At 54.7% G+C, this 17,716-nt stretch overlaps 1 protein-coding gene across 1 annotated transcript in view; it reads right to left on the reverse strand.

The window, feature by feature from the left end:
- The window catches only part of CEP164 (centrosomal protein 164), a 72,838-nt gene that overhangs the window by 18,381 nt on the left and 36,741 nt on the right, over window positions 1-17,716 (reverse strand). Inside the window, 7 exon segments of the mRNA XM_045283586.1 lie at window positions 567-645; window positions 648-712; window positions 1,472-1,615; window positions 2,478-2,563; window positions 6,456-6,539; window positions 8,790-8,870; window positions 11,156-11,533. Coding sequence (XP_045139521.1) covers window positions 567-645; window positions 648-712; window positions 1,472-1,615; window positions 2,478-2,563; window positions 6,456-6,539; window positions 8,790-8,870; window positions 11,156-11,533 — 917 coding nt within the window.

Raw genomic sequence — 17,716 nt, forward strand, 5'->3', positions numbered from 1 at the left:
GACCCGAGTGGGTGCCAGGTGGTGCGTAGGCACTTTATAATTAATCCACTGACTGCGGGGAGTGAGGGAGAAGAGGAACTGGTACCAAGGGCTCATTAGAAAGCAAATGTTTAAAAAATGATGATGGAAACCTATGTACAAACATGCTTGATACGATTGATGCATGGATTGTTATAAGTCCTGTAAGAGCCCTCAATAAAACGATCTTTAGATAAGGGACACGCACTAACTAGAACAATTCCTGTCTGTGTACTTCAGTCTCTATACATTGCACTTCAATTTCCAGCAACTTTGAGGAAAACATGGGGGTGCAGGACTGACAGGTTCTGGTCAGAGAGGCAGCAGGGCCCCTGCCCTCCCCCGCAGGTCCTGACAAGCGGCCCTAAGCACCTAAGGGAGCCCGAGGGAGCCTGGGATGGCAGCGCAGGGCTCTCCAGGCTGCATCCAGCACCAGGGGTGCCTCTAATGACCCCTGCACCCCTGCCCTCCTCCCTGGAGTGGGAGGGCTGCAGCCGTCCCTACACACAGAGGACAGGCAAGACACGCCACAACTGGCTGGCCCTTACACCTCGGGGGAGACTGGCCGGGTGGGGCTGGCCGCCACCTGCTCCTCGGGCTCCTCGGCCTCTTCCTGCCCCGCCCCCACTCCTCGGCCTGCGCACGCTGCTCCAAGCCCCTCTCCTGGGTGCCACGCAGGCCGGGCACCTGCTCCCTTGACGGCAATACAGAGGAAACTGCATTAACGCCATGAGGAAGGCACACGGCCCAGGGGTTACCCCATCCAGGGTCCAGTGGGCTGTGGTGGGAATGAGAGAGAGAGCCAACAAAGCCTCCCACCTCTGGCCTATGCCTCTCCCCAGGACCCCACCCCCACCCCCAGCCCTCTCCGGTAGCAGAATGGCTACGGCCCAGGGAGACGGTCTGCACAGGCACATGGTAGCGGGAGCTGCTGATACAGCACATGGCAGCACTCGCTGCCCCCGTGACTCCTAGGCCCACCATGGAGCAAGGTCTGGGCCGGCAGGGCACCCCGTGCGCACGCGGTCAGCCTTGGATAAGGGCACTGCATGGGCATATCCTGGTGTCTGGCGCACAACAGGCTCCCCTGTGGGTTCACTGAAGGGCTACAATGACACCCCACACCATCCCCTGCCCCTAGAGTAAGGTCCATCCCCTGCCCCTAGAGCAAGGTGCCAGCGGGGAGGGCATTGAGAAGGGTCTTCCTGGTGGGAACCAACCAGCCAGGCCAGCCGCTGCCCCAGGCCCCTGGCACCTCCTCAGCTAGGTTCTAAGCCCCGTTCCATCAGCCTGCCAGCCTGTTCGGTTCGAGACTAAGGACCAGGATGGAGCAGAGCTCCTCACTTTAGGTTCCTGTGGGACGTTAGGGGAGACCTAGCTCACCCCAGCACCCCTTCTCCAAACCCACCCCAACCCTGACTACTCACAGGGAGAGGCTGCAGCTCATTCTTACCTCGGGAGGGAATCCGGCAGGGTGCGGCCTCCTGCCAAGTCCTCCCCAGGCTTCCCGGCCTCCTCCTGCTCAGGCTGGCCCCTGGGGGGCTGGCAGGGAAGGGGGCTTGGGATACACTCCCCTTGCAGCAGCGAAGGCGGTAACCTGGTGAGAACAGCCGGCACAGCTGCGTCAGGGCCGTCCACTGGGAGGCCAGAGCGAGGCCCAGGAGGGCAGGGTGGGTACAAGGTTGTCAGCCTCCCCACCGAGACCCCCCCTGCCCCCTGCCACAGAGGGCACCCAGGCTAGACATGGGGGGAGTCAGGCCCGCCCAGGGGAGGCAGATGACACACTCAGGCGTGTATCCCATCACCAGCCCAGAGGAGGGACAGAGACTGAGAGGGCAGGGAGCAGAGGGTCAGGCGCAAGTGGTCAGACGACACAAAGGCATCGTCAGCACTTCCAGGAAGTAGGGCAGCTGGTTGCTTTTCAGGGTTCAGAGAGTGGAATGACCACCTCCCTTCACTTCCAGGGCGATGGCTCTCTCTTACACCACAGTCCAGGACACAGACTCCTGAGCCAGCCACACACACACACACACACACACACACACACACACACTATGTGAGCTGCAGCCATTTCTGCCGTGCCAGGGCCCTCGCTCGGGGCTCCAGATGGCAGAAGGGACCCTTCAGCATAGCTCCCCCAAGTCTCTGGCTGCTGATGCAGCCCCGATCCATGGTGTGTGTCACACACACACACACACACACACACACACTCTGAGCCCAGCGCACAAAGGCCCTGCTGAACACACAGCGGGGCACTCCGCACTGTGTGAATACAGAATCCGGAAGGACACACACGTAGACAAGGCAGCAGAGACGTGCTCAAGTGGAGAGCACACAGACCCTAGAAGTCATCTGGCTGGCTCCTCGGCTGCCTCCAAGCCCCCCAAACACCGAAACCAAGCCAGTGTCCAGGCCCACACCCGCCTGGAGGCAAGCTCAGGCCACCCCACAAACTGTACCTCTCGGAGCCTTTGGACTGCACGCTCTGTAACTCATCCTGGCTGGACGGGCTGTCGGCCTTGTCCTCTCCTCCCATGGCCTGGGCCTGCGGGCAAAGCAGAGGAAGGGCTGTGCTGGAGGGGTCTGTGCCTGGGTTCCCCACACCCCTGTACACTGAGGTGGCCACACGAGACAGGAGACAAAAGGCCGGTCCACTGCACCGTGAGGCTCCCCGGCCCCACAGCTGCTCAGAGCCTCCCTGCTGGTCTGCAGGGCGTCAGACTGAGGGAGACACAGGAGCCAGCAAGCCTGTCGGAAGCCTTCACCACCGGCTGCAAAGGGGAAGCGGAGTCATTTGTGCACGCTGCAAGTCCCCAGAGTGCCCGGTGGCCCAGTCCTACAGGACGCTGGAATTGGGTGGGAGGCAAGCACCTGAGAACGGAAGTACCCTGGAGAGACGGAGTCTTGGTGAGCGTGAGAGAGCTACACCCAGACCCAGCAGGGGGCCTAGGCAGGCACTTGGAGGAAGCAGGTCAGAGAGGCCCCGCCCCCAGCCCTCCCAGGGCTCATCAGCAGGTAGTCAGGTACCTTCCCAAACAGGATTCCTTTTTTTTTTTAAGTTTTATTGGAAAGAGCAGGAGGGACCTGGGCAAACGTAGCAAGCTGGGGGGAAAGAGAGCGCTCTTGACCATCTCGAGTGGTTCCACAGAGGAAGGCACTGAGGACCCAGCCGTAGCATAGTCCCCGGGCAGCTGGTCTGGCCTCAACCCTTAGTTCTAGCACGTCCTGCTCAGGAAGGCAGGATCAGAAGCCACAGCCTGCAAGGCTTCGGGGGAAGGATTTAGTGAAATCTGGCATGCAAAACCCAGCTGCCTGCCCAAAGGAGGCCAGCCCCCAGTGTAAGCCCCTCTCCCTCACCCCCCTCGAAGGCACTGGGCTCTTTCTGACACGTGACGGCGAGATGGGCAAGAGACAACTCACTCTGTCTTCCCTGCCAGGGTCCCCAAGTCCTGTGCCCACAGCATCCCCCCTCCACTGGCAGCTTGAGCCCAACAGCTGCGGCTGGATGGGCCATCTGGATGGGCCAAGGAGGGAAGGCAGGGCCAGCACCAAACCCACCTCCCACAGACGTGCAGCCGGGGAGCAGCTCCCAGGGCCTCGCTGCTGGAGCTGCCACTGCTGATGGCCTTCACCCTCCCAGTGGGCAATCCCCACCCAGCTCACTGAACACCTCGCCACGTTTCACAAAGAAATCAGAAACCACACAGGCCAAGTCCAGTGTACAAACTGAAAAGTAAGGATGAGTAGTAAAATGGGGAGGTTGTTACTGAAAATGAGGGGGGTTGATGCCCGAGCATCCTAAGGAACGAGGCCGACAGAGGACAGGGCTGGCTGCAGATGGGGGAGACTCTACCATCAACACCGCCATCCTAGAAAAGGGGATCATCCCATGGCCATCGAGTCTGCTTCAACTCAGAGCAGACAGCCTCATCTTTCTCCCTCGGAGCAGCTGGTGAGTTTGAACCACCACCCTGGTGGGCAGCAGTCCAGTGTTTATGGCACAGAGCCACCAGGGCTCCTGAGTAAAGGGGACACCATGAAGAAACTCCCCGATAGTCCTTTTGTAGTTTTCCTGTATCCTTCGGACTTTTTACTCCAAACGGGGACCAAAGAAAGCAGATGAGGAAATTAGGAAGGAGGCAAGGTCCTTAAGACTGAAATGCCATTTCCTGCTCCTTAACTTCCGGCTTCATTTCGGTCTACAGCCCAACCTCAGATGGAGAAGTCCGGGCACATTTTTACTGCAAAATGCTATGCATACGGTAAAACAAGCAGATTTTGTAGCCTGAGCCCAATTTGGGAACAGGGCGTGGGGAGGAGGGCGGGGGAGTGGGGAGGAGAAACAATTGAAAATGGATCAAGCCTTATATGTTTGGGGAAATTTTTGTTTCTGGTGAGAACAACGCAAGATCTAGTCATGACATCCAACACAAACACTGCCGGACGACGACGACGAGTTCTCCCCTTTGGGAGTGAGCTAGAAAGTGGAGACCGCTGACCTCATCAACGATCTGAAAGAACTGCATCGCACTTTTCTAATCTATCTGCAACGCACGGTTTAAAAAGCATACAGTGACCACTAAGTCTCTTGACTGGCATGATGGTTCCAAGGGTCTGTGCATGAGTCAAAACTTAGCAAAACAATCTTGACAAGTCTAAGGGTATGTCGGTTACACAGTCTTGTAAAGAAATCAACAAAAGCTGGCCTAGCTCAGCCCTAAGTCTCTGCACGGGCCCTGGCCTTGGGAGAGACCAGGCGCTCAAGTGAAATGGTGAGGGGTCTGCTTAAGGGCCACTGAGCTCGTGGCAGTGGCAGGAGAGGTGGGGTGGCCAAAGATGGCAAGACTGGGTGCACAACTTGAAGAGCGCAGCAGTGTTGGGAATTACCTGATGGGCACTCCCGGAGCTGGCATGGGGGGAACGGGGGTGGGGTGGGGTGGGCATCTACTTTTACCAATGTAACATCGTCATAAGAACACGAGCGAGAGCCCATGGGAAGGACAAAGATGGGGGTGTTGCATCTGTAACTCTGGGTGTCCCATAAAGGGCTGCTGCTCATACCTCCTGGGCCACCTCTGCCCAACAACTGTGCCCACCCCAGACCAGCCCTGAAGCCAGGAGAGAGGCTGAGGCTGCACGGCTCCACAAGGTTCCTTCTGGTCTGCCATGCTGAGCCCCCAGCACTGCCTACACCCTGAATGGCTGGCCCGGAAGTAAAGCTTAGGGCTTCCTCTGCCTGGATTGGCTGCCTCAGGGGATACCTGGTGAGAAGCGGATCCAAGTCAGACCCTAAGACTGCTTTCCCCCAAGTGACAGGGCCCAAAAAGAGCCTAGTGGCCTCATTACGTCTTAGGGAGGCCCTACACAGTAAAACTTCCAACTGATTCTGAAACCGGCCACCGAAGTCCACCGTGCTCTGACCACCCTACCTTTCTCGTGTACCCCTTCCCCCCACCCCATGCCAAAGCAGCCTCGCCAGTCTCTGCTCTCCCGATTCACCCCACCTGCCCTGGCTGTGCTCTGGCATCACCCTGGCAGGCGCTGCAAACTGAGGCAGCCTCAGCCCAGCAGAAGCCGGGTGGCCAGGCCATGGTCCAGACCTCAGAGGGGCAGGGAGTGCTCATATAATCGCAGCCGGCTGCAAAATTCTAGCCCGTCTTCGGCCCTCATTTCTCGAAGGACACCCAGTCTTGAACCATGCGACGCCCTGGTTTGTTGTGCTTTCACCCAAGCTGCACACTCGGCACGTGCAGAGGTCAGGCGAAGGCATTTCTCGTGCACCCAGCCCCCAGGAGAGGGAAAACGGTGATCTCCGCTTCACACGCCTGAAAGATCGGCTCTATGATCCAGTCCCCTTGACACCTGGCCTGGGTCAGGCGAGAGCCAGGCCCACACAGAGCTTCCCCGCAGAAGAGGGGCTGGACAGACAACCACGAAACAAACCAAGAAGCACCAGAGGAGCAAAGGGGGGGCTCCATCTCCATCCTGGAGGAGGTGCGTCAGTGGGGGGCCTCCAAGTGGTGGGCACTGTGCCCCAGAAGGGCAGAGCGGTTGGTTGCACGTGACTGGTGTGTGGGAGGTGGGCTGGGGAAGAGATTGGAAGGATGGATGGGCCAGGTCTACGAAGAGCTTGGGAACCCAGCCCCACAATCTGCACGGTACACAATGCCAGGTGGTTGGCTGTTGAGTGCTGAATGAAGGGAGATACAGCTGAGTCAACAGACACAATGCTGACTCAGAGCATCGAGGAACAGGAATGGTCAGGAGCCCCTGCAGGTTCTCAGCGCCAGGGCCGGGCTGCGCCTAGTGAGCAAGAAGGGAGAAACTCCCAGAAACACAGCTGGTGACAGGCAGGGCTCAGCTCCAGGTTATCCCAGAAGAGGGCTGCCAGGGAGGGTGAGGCCGCAGTCTGCCCGCCCACCCACCCAGAGACTCACCTCCCAGAGGGTGCCCTCCAGGGCCGGCCGAAGCACATCCACAGCCAGCAGGCGCTCTGTGATCCGGCTGCGAAAACCGAAGTCCTGCACACAGTGGAGATGGGCGGTCGGCCGGGGCTTCCCCTCCACCCCACATCCACCTCCCAGGAAGGCACTGCTGTGCCATGCACCCGACGGCACCGTTTGACCGCCCAGTAGCACGGTGGCGACGTGGTTGGTTCAAACCCCCACCAGCCACTCCAAGGGAGAAATCAGCGGCAGTCAACTTCCACAAAGATTCCATCCTGGGAGACAGGCCAGTTCTATCCTATCGGTTGCTATGAGTCAGACCGGGCTTAATGAAGTTAAGCTTCCCACGACCCTGAGTAGACGGACAGACGTGTGGTCACACAAGGGAGGGTCACGTGAAGTACGAGATCCCTCGTGAAGGATGACGACGACAAAAGCAGCCCTGCAGGGCTGACATTTTTAGCCTCGTCTTGAGGTGGCGCAAGTCACTCCGTGAGCAGGAGCCAGGTGCGAGAGGTCAGGTGTGCCTGTGGACTGACTTCCAAGACCGCGCAAGCTGCAAAGCACGTCCCTCCCAGGTGTCTCTCCCCAGCAGCGCCTAAGAATTCTGGGAATTCCTGGATTTCCTCCTTGGAGGGGGAAGACACTTCTCTCTGCAGCTGACGAGACACATGGGACCACGCTAGTGCCCTGAGCTGGAGAAGCACGTGGACCTACCCTGATGCAACCAGACCTCTGGAGCCAGGGAAGCCACGTGGAGACCCCTGTTGGTGTTGAGGTGCTTACGTCGTCACTGGATCCAAAGACTTTCCACCCACTGGCCTGTGATCGTCCTGCATTCGGCGTCACTGCAAGTGTTTCGTGAGTCTGAAGAGGACTTTGTAGATTGGTACTGGACATATGGGCTAATATCGGACTTGTGGGCTTGGACTGGACTGGGATGGGATGCTTTCTTAATGTACAAGTACCCTTTCTATAAAAGTCTCTCTTATCCACATAGGAGCTTCTATGCGTTTGTTTCTCTGTCTCCCCGGACTGATACACAGGGCTTGGTGGACTTACTCCCAGCTCTCCCTCCCCTCCCCGGCATGCACCCCTCTGGACACCAGGACTGATGGGTGGCTGTTCGTCCAAGGGCAGTGAGAGGGTGCCCACCCCCATGCCAGCTCTTTCCTGTCCTTCGCTGCCAGAGGACCATGATCCCAGCCCTCACAGTCCAAGTACCCTGCTGGGTTCCGTGAAGGACTGATACCTAACGGAGCATGCTAATGGGGACAGCCCCGGCGGGAGGGCCAGCCAAGGTCTGGTCCCGCTGTCCACAGCTTCCTCCGCGCGCTCGGCGAGGGAAGAAAAGCACTGATGGGCACGTTTCTCCATGTGGGTGGCTCCCTCAGCAGGGCAAGGCCCTGGCTTCCAAGGGTGCCCTGACCAGGTTATTCTTCCCGCCGCCGACCACCACTCGGGCTTTCCCTTCCTTGGGGTGACACTTCCCCTCCAGTTTGAGTTCTACTCCACTTAATGCAGCTACCATCTGCCTCCTAAGCCCACGGCCTGCTGATTCCACAGCACCCCTCCGAGCCTACTGCTCCTCCTCGCTCCGGCCCCACTGAGCCCTCCCATGAGACCGGCCTGCTCTGGGCAGATGGAGGAGAGTTTCGTGAGGTGACCCTCTGCCAAAAGGCACCCAAACCACTCCCCTCAGGGAGGCAGGCCCAGCAGGCTGGCTGGCAGGTCAGGGACAAAGCAACCGTGGATGCCGACTTTCCGGAACAAAGTCTGGACTGGACTTTAGAAAGAAAGCCACCACCTCCTACATCTCAGTGATCTCTCTCTTTCTCGTTCACACACACACAGTACTCTCTACTCTCCAAGGCCTGTGTAATGTTTAGCCAGCACCCAAACACAGCGGACCTGATCTCACAGGCAACTCTCACAATCACTTCAACAAAAGCACACAGCAACCTCACGCCACCCAGTTACTCCCAGCTCACAGTGACCCTACCACACAGCGCAGAGCGGGCCCTCTGAGTCCCTTTACAGGAGTAGGCGGCCTCACGTTTCTCCCACCGATCGCACAGCAGTTGCGGTGAAGAAGAGCTAACATTTTTATCTAATGTTTACATGCAGACACTTTAAATTCTTTCCCTCAATTTCTTCCACGATGAAACCTATCAAGTAGATAGCGTTACCCTTATGTAATGGCTGAGCAACTGGAGTTAGACAGGAGCCGTGTTGGAATCCTAACCCCCGCTTACTAGCTGTGGGTCCTAGGTGGGTCACTTAACCACAGGGGCGCCACCATGCTGCAGCGCAGCTCACACTCACCAGGTCAAGGAAGGACCGGGACTCCGAGGCGGTGGACTCTGACAAGGGCCGCTCCTGCATGTGTTCGCTGATCTCTGACGCCTGGGGGGTTGGGGGGGAGGAGTGTCAGATATACAGAGACATCACCAGGCTACGCCGAACACAGGCCAGCCGGGCAGGTCCACAGCAGAAAGGAAGAGCAAGGGGGACGGGGAACTTCAAGGAACTTCGTTCCGACCACAGTGCCAATACAAGGCTCAGCCCAAACAGAAACCCACCTCTTCTAGAGGATGCATGGACGGCCTGTGGACCCTCACCTTCTCTCTGGACACATGTGCCAGCCCCCACACCTCTGGGCTGGGCAGCCCAGCTGAGACTGGACAGCACTAGCCGAGTCAGGTCAACAAGGATGCATGCGTGCAAGGAAGGCCAGGTGCCGCGGAAGGGTTAGACAACTGGGACCTGGGAGTTTGGTCCTGTGCTGGCATATGGAATAAAGGTATCTTTTCTTTAAAGCAGACACTGGTTCTTTAAACTAATTACCCCACCACCTACCTAGAAGGGAAAAGGGGGCTAAGGGCTGGAAAACCCAAAATGTCAAAAGAGCTGACATGGTCTGGCCTCGCCAAAGCAACAACTCTCCTATCTTGGGTTGGCTCAGAGAGACCACAGAAATCCAGGCGTTTTCTGGCCACCTAATTTTCTGCCTGTGTAGGGGGCGGGACACTCCCAACCAGGCCCCCTCCTCCCACGACAAGCATGAGTGCCCACACGGGTGTCAGGGAGCAGAAGAGACGAGAACGGGAAGCCACACTGTCCCAAGGGGTTTTCCGTGGGCAAGGCGAGCGCGGCTCTGGACTGCCAGTGCCGGCAGCCTTGCAGTCTCACTCAGGACTTTACCATGTGGCGGGACCCGGGCACATCCATCCCAATGAAGGGTCTGGCTGATGAGGTGGGCCCAGTGCAGGGTCCCCAAATGAATCTCCTAACTCAGTAATAGAGGTGCAGGGCTAGGACACTGCGTAGAGAGAGGCCCGGGGGCGGATATGGGAAACAAAGTAACGCAAAGGTCTTAGCTATAACTGATCATGCTGAGGGAATCAGTTGCTGGGCCCGGGGTCTCGTGACCACGGTCTTGGGGAAACACTGAGGCCAGCTGGCACCACATAGCCATGACATTTATACTCCACTCTGACCAATAATGAACGGGCTCTTAAAGGCTCGTGGGCAGCCATCTGAGCGAGAGGCAACTATGGGCTTCTCACTGTTCCTGGAAATCGTCAAATGGACAAATGGGCCATGAAGGGGACCTCAGACTCTACCACCCTGAGACGAGAAGAACTAGATGGTGCTGTGGCAGTTCCAGAATCTCCTGTCAACTTGCAAAGGGGTGGAGTCTAGCCTGTCAATCAGGTTGCACGCAGCTTGATGACCCCATTTGGAGGCATGAAGGCGATAAATAGCTCACTGGAGGGCAGACACACTCTCTGCTTCGTCTTCCTCCTGACAAGACAGATGGCGCTGCAGTGATGCAGCCAGAGCCCTGGAGCTGGAGGAGCCTCGTGGAGACCCACGCCAGCACTGAGATGCTTCTACCACCACTGGATCCACAAGACTTTCCACCCACTGGCCTGTGATCTTTCTTCCGGCATTTGGCATCATTGCATGTGCTGCATGAGTCTGAAGAAGAATTCATAGACTGGTAATGGACATACGGGTTAATATGGACTTATGGACTTGACCCGGACTGGGCTGGGATGTTTTCTTGATGCGCAATTGTTCTTTGATATAAAGTTCTCTCTTACGCACATATGAGTGTCTATAAGCTTGTTTCTCTAGTCCACCCAGACTAACACAGGTGCCCAGCTACCACAACCAACTGTTTTGAAGGGACCACATTAGAAGGTTCTGGATAGAGTAGGAGAGTACAGTAGAACAAAACTCACACTCATAAAAAGACCGGGTATACTGGTCACATAGAGACTGGTGGAACCCCCAAGACTACGGCCTTTAGTCACCCATCAGGTTTGAAAATGAACTCCCCTCCACACTCAATTTTCCACCAAACAATAGACAGGTGCATGGGCGGAACAAGAACACCAGTGAGACAAGCACACTTTAGAATAATCACCTATTTGAAACCAAAAAGGCAGCATTTGGCTAAAGACAAAGTTCAAAAGGAAGGATGGACACAGAACACAAGAAGGAAGCCGGATTAATGGTGCTACATCATGGGGATCGCAATCAATGGGCTGGCTTGCTCAGTGGGAAACTGATCTGTTCTGTAAGCCATCGGCAGTTCACAATAAAGCGTCGCACAGAGGGGGAGGAGGGAAGGAAGCCCGGGGTGTGGCCTGTAGACCTGTCTATGGACCAGAGTGACTCACTTCACTGGCGTCTGATCTCTCTTTCAGGGAGGAAGCTTCCCTTCGGGGCTCCTCTGCTGCCTCGTCCTTACTGAAGCCTTCCTCTCCTGCATCCACCAGGTCCACGGGTGCCTCCTTTTCCGAGGATCTGGCAGACTGACCGCCCTCTGGATCCAGCCTGGCAGTCACCTGGTTCCTGGAGGCCCCGGCATCACTTGTCTCCTTGTCTTCTTTTCCTGGGAGCCAACCCCCCTTTCCCGATTGCGCATGGCCATCGGCACTGCTCAGGCTGCTATCTGCACCTTGGCTAAAGAGCTTGCCAGGAGTAGGGGGGCCAGCAGCACTGGAATCAAGAGACGCATCTTTCTTCTCTTCTCGCTTGCTTGTTCTGGGAGACTCCTAGAGAAGGCAAAAGATGTCAGAAAGAAGACATAAGGAAGTGATCAAAGGAACTCAGAAACTTGCTACAAGACAGAGATGGTCATTCCTTAACACTAGCTCAGGGACCAATGATTGGCAAACCAGATTTTAAAACACAGATTCCTGGTTCCACCCCAGATCTACTGAGTAAAATTTCTGATGATGACTTTGACATACCCAACCTGGCCCCGCCCACACAGGCTCAGACACTGGGCTGTCCACCCCCTTCACCATCAGTCAGACCCTTGAGTGACAGATAAAGTTGCCTCGAGAGATGTTGCTTATCTTGAGTTTGTCATTCCCAGGAGAGTAAAGCATAGGATTATACAATTCAAAATGGCCCACGTTAGTCGATTTCAACTCAGTAATGCCTAGGATATCGATCTTTAATGTGTTCCATAAAGATTTTTTAGGGGTTGGGGCGGAATCCTTTCAATTGTCCTAGATTCATACTTCACGCATCCCCTGTTCTGACGATTCATGGGTGTTTGTAGCTCCTTCTTCCCACGCTGAGTCGAGCTCCAACAGCAGGTGAAGGCCCCGGAGCTCTGCCCTGTCCCTGTCACTACGGCCCGCTTGGCCCCGAGGAGGCAGCTCTTCCCCAGCCGTGCTGAGTCTTCCAACCTGAGCGGCTCATCTCTGGTGCACATGGATGTTTCACGTCAGTTTGCTTGCTGTCTGCCGTTTGTGCGCGCTCGGCTGTTTGATAGTGCAATTGTGCCAGGTATCAGGGTCCATTTTTCAAAATGATATTCATAGTTCTAAGTTTCACATCGATGTCTCTGATCCACCTTGAGTGGCTTTACCTGTCTGGTGAGGCATGGGTCCTCCTTCATTTTCTACGAATGGAGATCAGGTCTGGCCACCACCATCTGTCGCAGAGATGATCGGACCCCATTCCATGGGTTTTGGCCCCTTATGAAAATCATCAGCTGTCCACTGGTGCAAAGATTTGATTCTGGGTTCTCACTTAAGTGCTGGTAGGGTATGAATCATTCTTTGAAAGTTAGCAGGGATGGAAGGTAAAGAGCGGCAGGCAGATCACTAGCCAGAGGGTAGAGACATGTTAATTTGGCTGACAGTAAAAGCCACATACAGTAAGAGGGAGGTCAACACTGTAGAACCAGGAATGATTGAATGTGACTCTTCTAGCCAAAGTCTCATGGTAGATAGAGTCTTTTCCTGCACAGGTCTGGAAGGCTGGGGAAGACCCTGATAGGATTCACCTGTGAGTAATTAGACACAGGATTGCCTGGAGCGCCATCCTGCTGTGGATAAAACAACCCCTCTGAGAAGCACGAGGAGAGGTCTCATGGTCAGCCAGAGCCAGAAGTGGAGCCACGTCCTCTGGACCCGAAGCCCCTGAGCAGCAAACCTCCTGGAAAACAACCACACCATGGAACAGAGCGGTGGGCTTCCCAACCCAAAGAGCAAGTAAAGGTGAGTGCTTTGGTGCAGGCGGCTGACTCGCCGAGTGGGGCACCTCTGGGCACTGAATTGGGGAAGCTGACCCGGAGGCCAGAAGTAGAGGGTACCCAGTTACCACTCTGAAACGGATCCTTTTTGTTCCAGAAAAAGGTTGAACAGGCAGGGAGCACTAGAAGTGGTTGTGATGGTGTATACACGACTCTTTTTAAAAGCGATTTAACTATGGAAGCGTATGATATGTGAATGTTATATCAAGAAAAGGACCGAAAAAAAGAGAGAAAGGGGTGGAGCTAAAATATTTAAAAAGCCAGGCTTATTGGTCTCAAAGAGACTAACAGAACCCCAAAGCGATGGCCCTTACACAGCCTCGAGGTCTGAAACGGAACTTACTTTCATGGCTCAACTTCCAGCAAAGGACAGACAGGCCTCTCAGGGGAACAGTAACAGCAGGGAGGGATTGCTCGCTCATTCGAACAGTCACCATACAAGACTGAAAGGGCAGCGTTTGCCCAGGGATAAAGCTCAAACAGCAGGAAGGGGCAGGAGTGAAAGACAAAGGGAAGTGGTCAACCGAGGGTGGGAGCGCAAACAACGTTACACTGTGGGGATTACCATCCATATCACAAACCAAAATATATAAGAACTGCTAAATGGAAAACCCCCTAAATGACAATTTTTTAAAGGATGATCATGGATAACCCAAAACTTCATCTCACAGACGTTGGACTGCTATCAGGAAAGACCAGTCGCTGGACAAGGCACCTGCTTGGTAAAGTAGAGGGTCCTCGAAGAGGAGGAAGACCCTTGACAAGTTGCACTGACACAGACCCGCAAAAAGAGAACATGGTAAGGATGGCAGGAGAGAGCCAGGCAGGTCCCGTTCGGTGGTGCACAGGTGGTTCTGAGTCGGCACCAACTCGACGGCACCCAACAGCGGCAGGAATGGACAGAGAAGTACCAAATCTACAATTTAGCGATTTCATTTTGCAAAGGCAGCAGTGGGAAACCACCCACAGGGTGCCCTTCTTCAATAACCTATTCCCTACGCCGCCTCTGTGTACGCTGATCATAAGCAGCCTTGAAGGCAGAGTTCTACCTAGGCCCTGTGTGGGGTCAGGGGTGCAAGGGATGAAGGCGTGTGGGGGCTAAAGAAGGTGGAAAAGTCTTCAGAACAGGAAGCGTGTGGGGGGAGGTCAGATGCGCAGGCATTCCCTCCCCTGAAGGCAATCAGTTGCCAGACTGCTGTCTCATCCCTCCGCAGGGGTGGGCCTGCTCCCTGCCTCTGGGGACAATGGACAGGCTCCTGTAGGTGGAGTTTTCACCCTACTGATAATGTTCCTATGGAGACCCAGAGACCACCCTAGACCACCCCCTATAGTGTAACCTATAGTGTAACCCCTTCCTGTGACATATGTCTACCTGTAATTAGTGGGCTGGCATGCCCCCAAAAGGTATATAGGCATGAGTCAGCAATATAGAGCTCTCGGACCTCTCAGACCTCTCTGACTCTCTCTGGCTCCCCTCTCTTCCCCCTCTCCCTTGTTCCCTTGCCCTCCTTCCCTTCCCCCTCTCTCCACGTGGACCACCAAGCTGGGCTGAGGTGAGCAATGCTACCATGAAATGTGTCTGACTGCATTATTGTAATATCTCTCATGCTCTCACTGACTTTAATATAATACTTATATACCTCAACTGTACAATTGCACTTACTGAACCCGTGGGTAGTAGTAGTATCAGCGGGTGGGGGCTGGCCCCCAACTCCCCCGTGCCACTTTTAATTTAATACTACAGAAGCGGGTCTGATACTAGTGACAGGGGCACGGGGAGGAGGGGGTTGAGTAGGAAGACTTCAAGCCATAGCACCGTTTGGAGAAAATGATGGCCATGCAGACAGAGTCCCCTATTAGAAGTGTCTCCCCCTGGGCAGAAAGGACCCTGCTGAGTCACTGGGAAGGAGCATGGCCTTGGCATGGACTCCAAGATGGGTCTGAAGGTGCAGCTGGAGGCAAATGGACTAGTGGAAAACGATCTATCTGAGCAACACAACTCAAGGGACGCCACAACCCGTCCACTATGGAAACCTAGCTCTACAGATTATGAAAACTCTAAGGCTGGTTCTACTTAAATTCATCCCGGTCTACTAAAATAGAGAAAGAAAACGCTCACTTGGAAATACAGCCTGTGGTCTCTTCCTGGGCTCTGGCTGAGAAGCCTACCTCCCAGGCAACATCTGTGGTAACACTTGGATGGGCTGAGTGACTTCTGAGCAGGAATTTAAAAGACTTCCTTATTTCCTGTCCTGAAGACTCCAACAAGGAGCATGACCACTTAGAAGGCCCAAACATGGTCCTTCCTCATCTCATCTGTTGAAATGCCCACTGAGCCCAAAGGGAGACCATGCCCCCATAGGCTTAGTAGCCTACTGACAAGCTAACGAAAGCTTCCCAAGGATGGCGGAGAGGCAGGGAAGTGGAGAGGTTCAGTGATTAGGTGAGGAGCCAGACTTCCTCAGTTCAAATCTTAGGTCCGCACTTACAGCTGTGCCGTTTAGAAAATTACTTACTCCTCTGGGCCTTAGTGTCTTTATCCAAAATATGGAAAATATTAGAATCAGTGGTGTACTGGTTATAGGTTGGACTGCTAGCTGCAAGGTCAGTAGTTCAAAACCCCCAGCTGCTCCTTGGGAGAAAGACAAGGCTTTCTATTTCCACAAAAAATTTAGTCTCAGAAACCCACAGGGGAGATTCTACCTTGCCCTACAGGGTCACTAGGAGTCAGCATCTACTCAGCGGCAGTGAGTGAGACCACCCTGACAAAAGCCCACCACTCTCAGCCTCATTTCATCCAGGAGGTCTTCCTTGACCCCCTACAGCCGCTGATCGGAGATGAGCCTTCCCCATCCTCTAAAACAGTGGTTCTCAACCTTCCTAATGCTGTGACCCTTTAATACAGTCCCTCATGGTGTGGTGACCCCCCCCACCATAAAATTATTTCGCTGCTACTTCATAACTGTAATTTTGCTACTGTTATGAATTGGGAGACCCTTGGGAAAGGGTCGTTTGATCCCCAAAGGGGGTCTCGACCCACCGGTTGAGAACCGCTGCTCTAAACCTTACGTTCCCAAGCGTAGTGGGCCTACCGTCCCCGTTTCAGGGAGAAACAAACCAACAGGCACTTAAAAGTGTTTGTACTACAGTCCTAGGCCAGGATAAAGTGTAGGTATCTGCTTTTACAGCCCCTTTGGATCATGCAAACACCCTCTGGGGGGGGGCGGTATCACCCACTTGGAGAAACACTGCTCTAAACTACGATTACATCATTGCTAACTTCCTTGCCTGTTTCCCTCGCTAGATTAGCTTTCTATGAGCCCCAGTGCCTAGGACCTCAATAAGTGCTTGTCGATTGAATCACTTAAAAATCAATCAATGTAGTTGTAAGCAATTGCGATTTCCCTCCCCACCGTGTAAAATGGAGATGTTATATTTACTTCCTATGGTGTTAGAGGGATTAAAACATCTCTGTGAATGTGCTCATTAAACTGCAACTAGCGAGCGAAAGGCTAACTACAGGTCGTCTTCAGCGTCAGACGACGTGCATCACTATGGACCGCACAACGGTGGGGTTTGTGTGGGCGCTGTGTGAGTAGCATACACTTCACATACGATCACAACACGTAATGCGCTGTTCTCGTTCTCCGACGCTTGTTCGCAGATGGTCTGTGTTATGATTCATAAAGATACTGATACTCAAAGGCAGTGATAATGAAAAGTGAAAAAGAAAATTGTCCCTCTCATCAGAACCGACTTACAATGGCGCCATCAGAACAGAACCCCATCGTTCAACCAGGGACCACCGGGCGCGCGTGCACACACGCACGCGCAAGAGAGAGAGAAAGAGAGAGAGAGAGAGAGACACGAGAGGCAGAGGTTGTCAGATGCAGGGAGGAAGAGTCCATTCTGCTCCACAAAAGAGCAGAACTAAGAAAAAGTCTTCGGCCCAGTCTACTCCATTGGCAAGCTTAATTGCTTAAAAAGGTTTCCATGAGGTCCTAGGAGCCTTGGTGGCACAGTGGTCATGCATTGGGCTGCTAACTGCAAAGTCAGCAGTCCAAAACCACCAGCCGCTCAAGGGAGAAAGACAGGGCTTTTTACTGCCGTAAAGAGTGACAGCCTCAGAAACTCACAGGGGCGCTTCTACCCTGTCCGATAGGTTCGCTGAGTCGGCAGTGGTTTGGTTTTGCTTGAGGTGGGAAGGGAGCTTCACCTAGTGTGTTTACCTGAACATAGAAACAGTGAAAGGGGGCTAATAGGAAATGGGCCTGCACACACCACACCTGCATCAACTAACCGCAAAGCCAGGACCACATGAAGCCCCCAAGGAGGGAGAGGCAGGGGGAGACCAGACATTTGTTGCGGACCACCCACAACAGAGATGAAACCTGAGTGTCTTGACCCCCCCATCTGGCTCCTCTGTCTCTCTTTAGCCCCCACCCCACCCCCTTGACCTTCATCGAGGGCCCAAAGCCTGAAACCCGATAGGAAAACACTGCCAGCATCGGGGACCAGTCAGTCTCCTGCCCCGGGGCTTGGTGGGATGAACAGGGCTGGGGGGACGGACTCCATGTGCATGCACACACACGCGCACACGCATGCACAGCTTTGCTCTCTGCTCAGAGACCGTCTGTCGCCTCCTGTCACTCAGGTCTCAACACAAGTTTCTGTTGCTTTAAAAAAA

This window comes from Echinops telfairi, unplaced genomic scaffold, assembly GCF_000313985.2.
Source record: "Echinops telfairi isolate 266 unplaced genomic scaffold, ASM31398v2 ScPeMD7_7463;HRSCAF=8501, whole genome shotgun sequence".
NCBI lineage: Eukaryota > Metazoa > Chordata > Mammalia > Afrosoricida > Tenrecidae > Echinops > Echinops telfairi.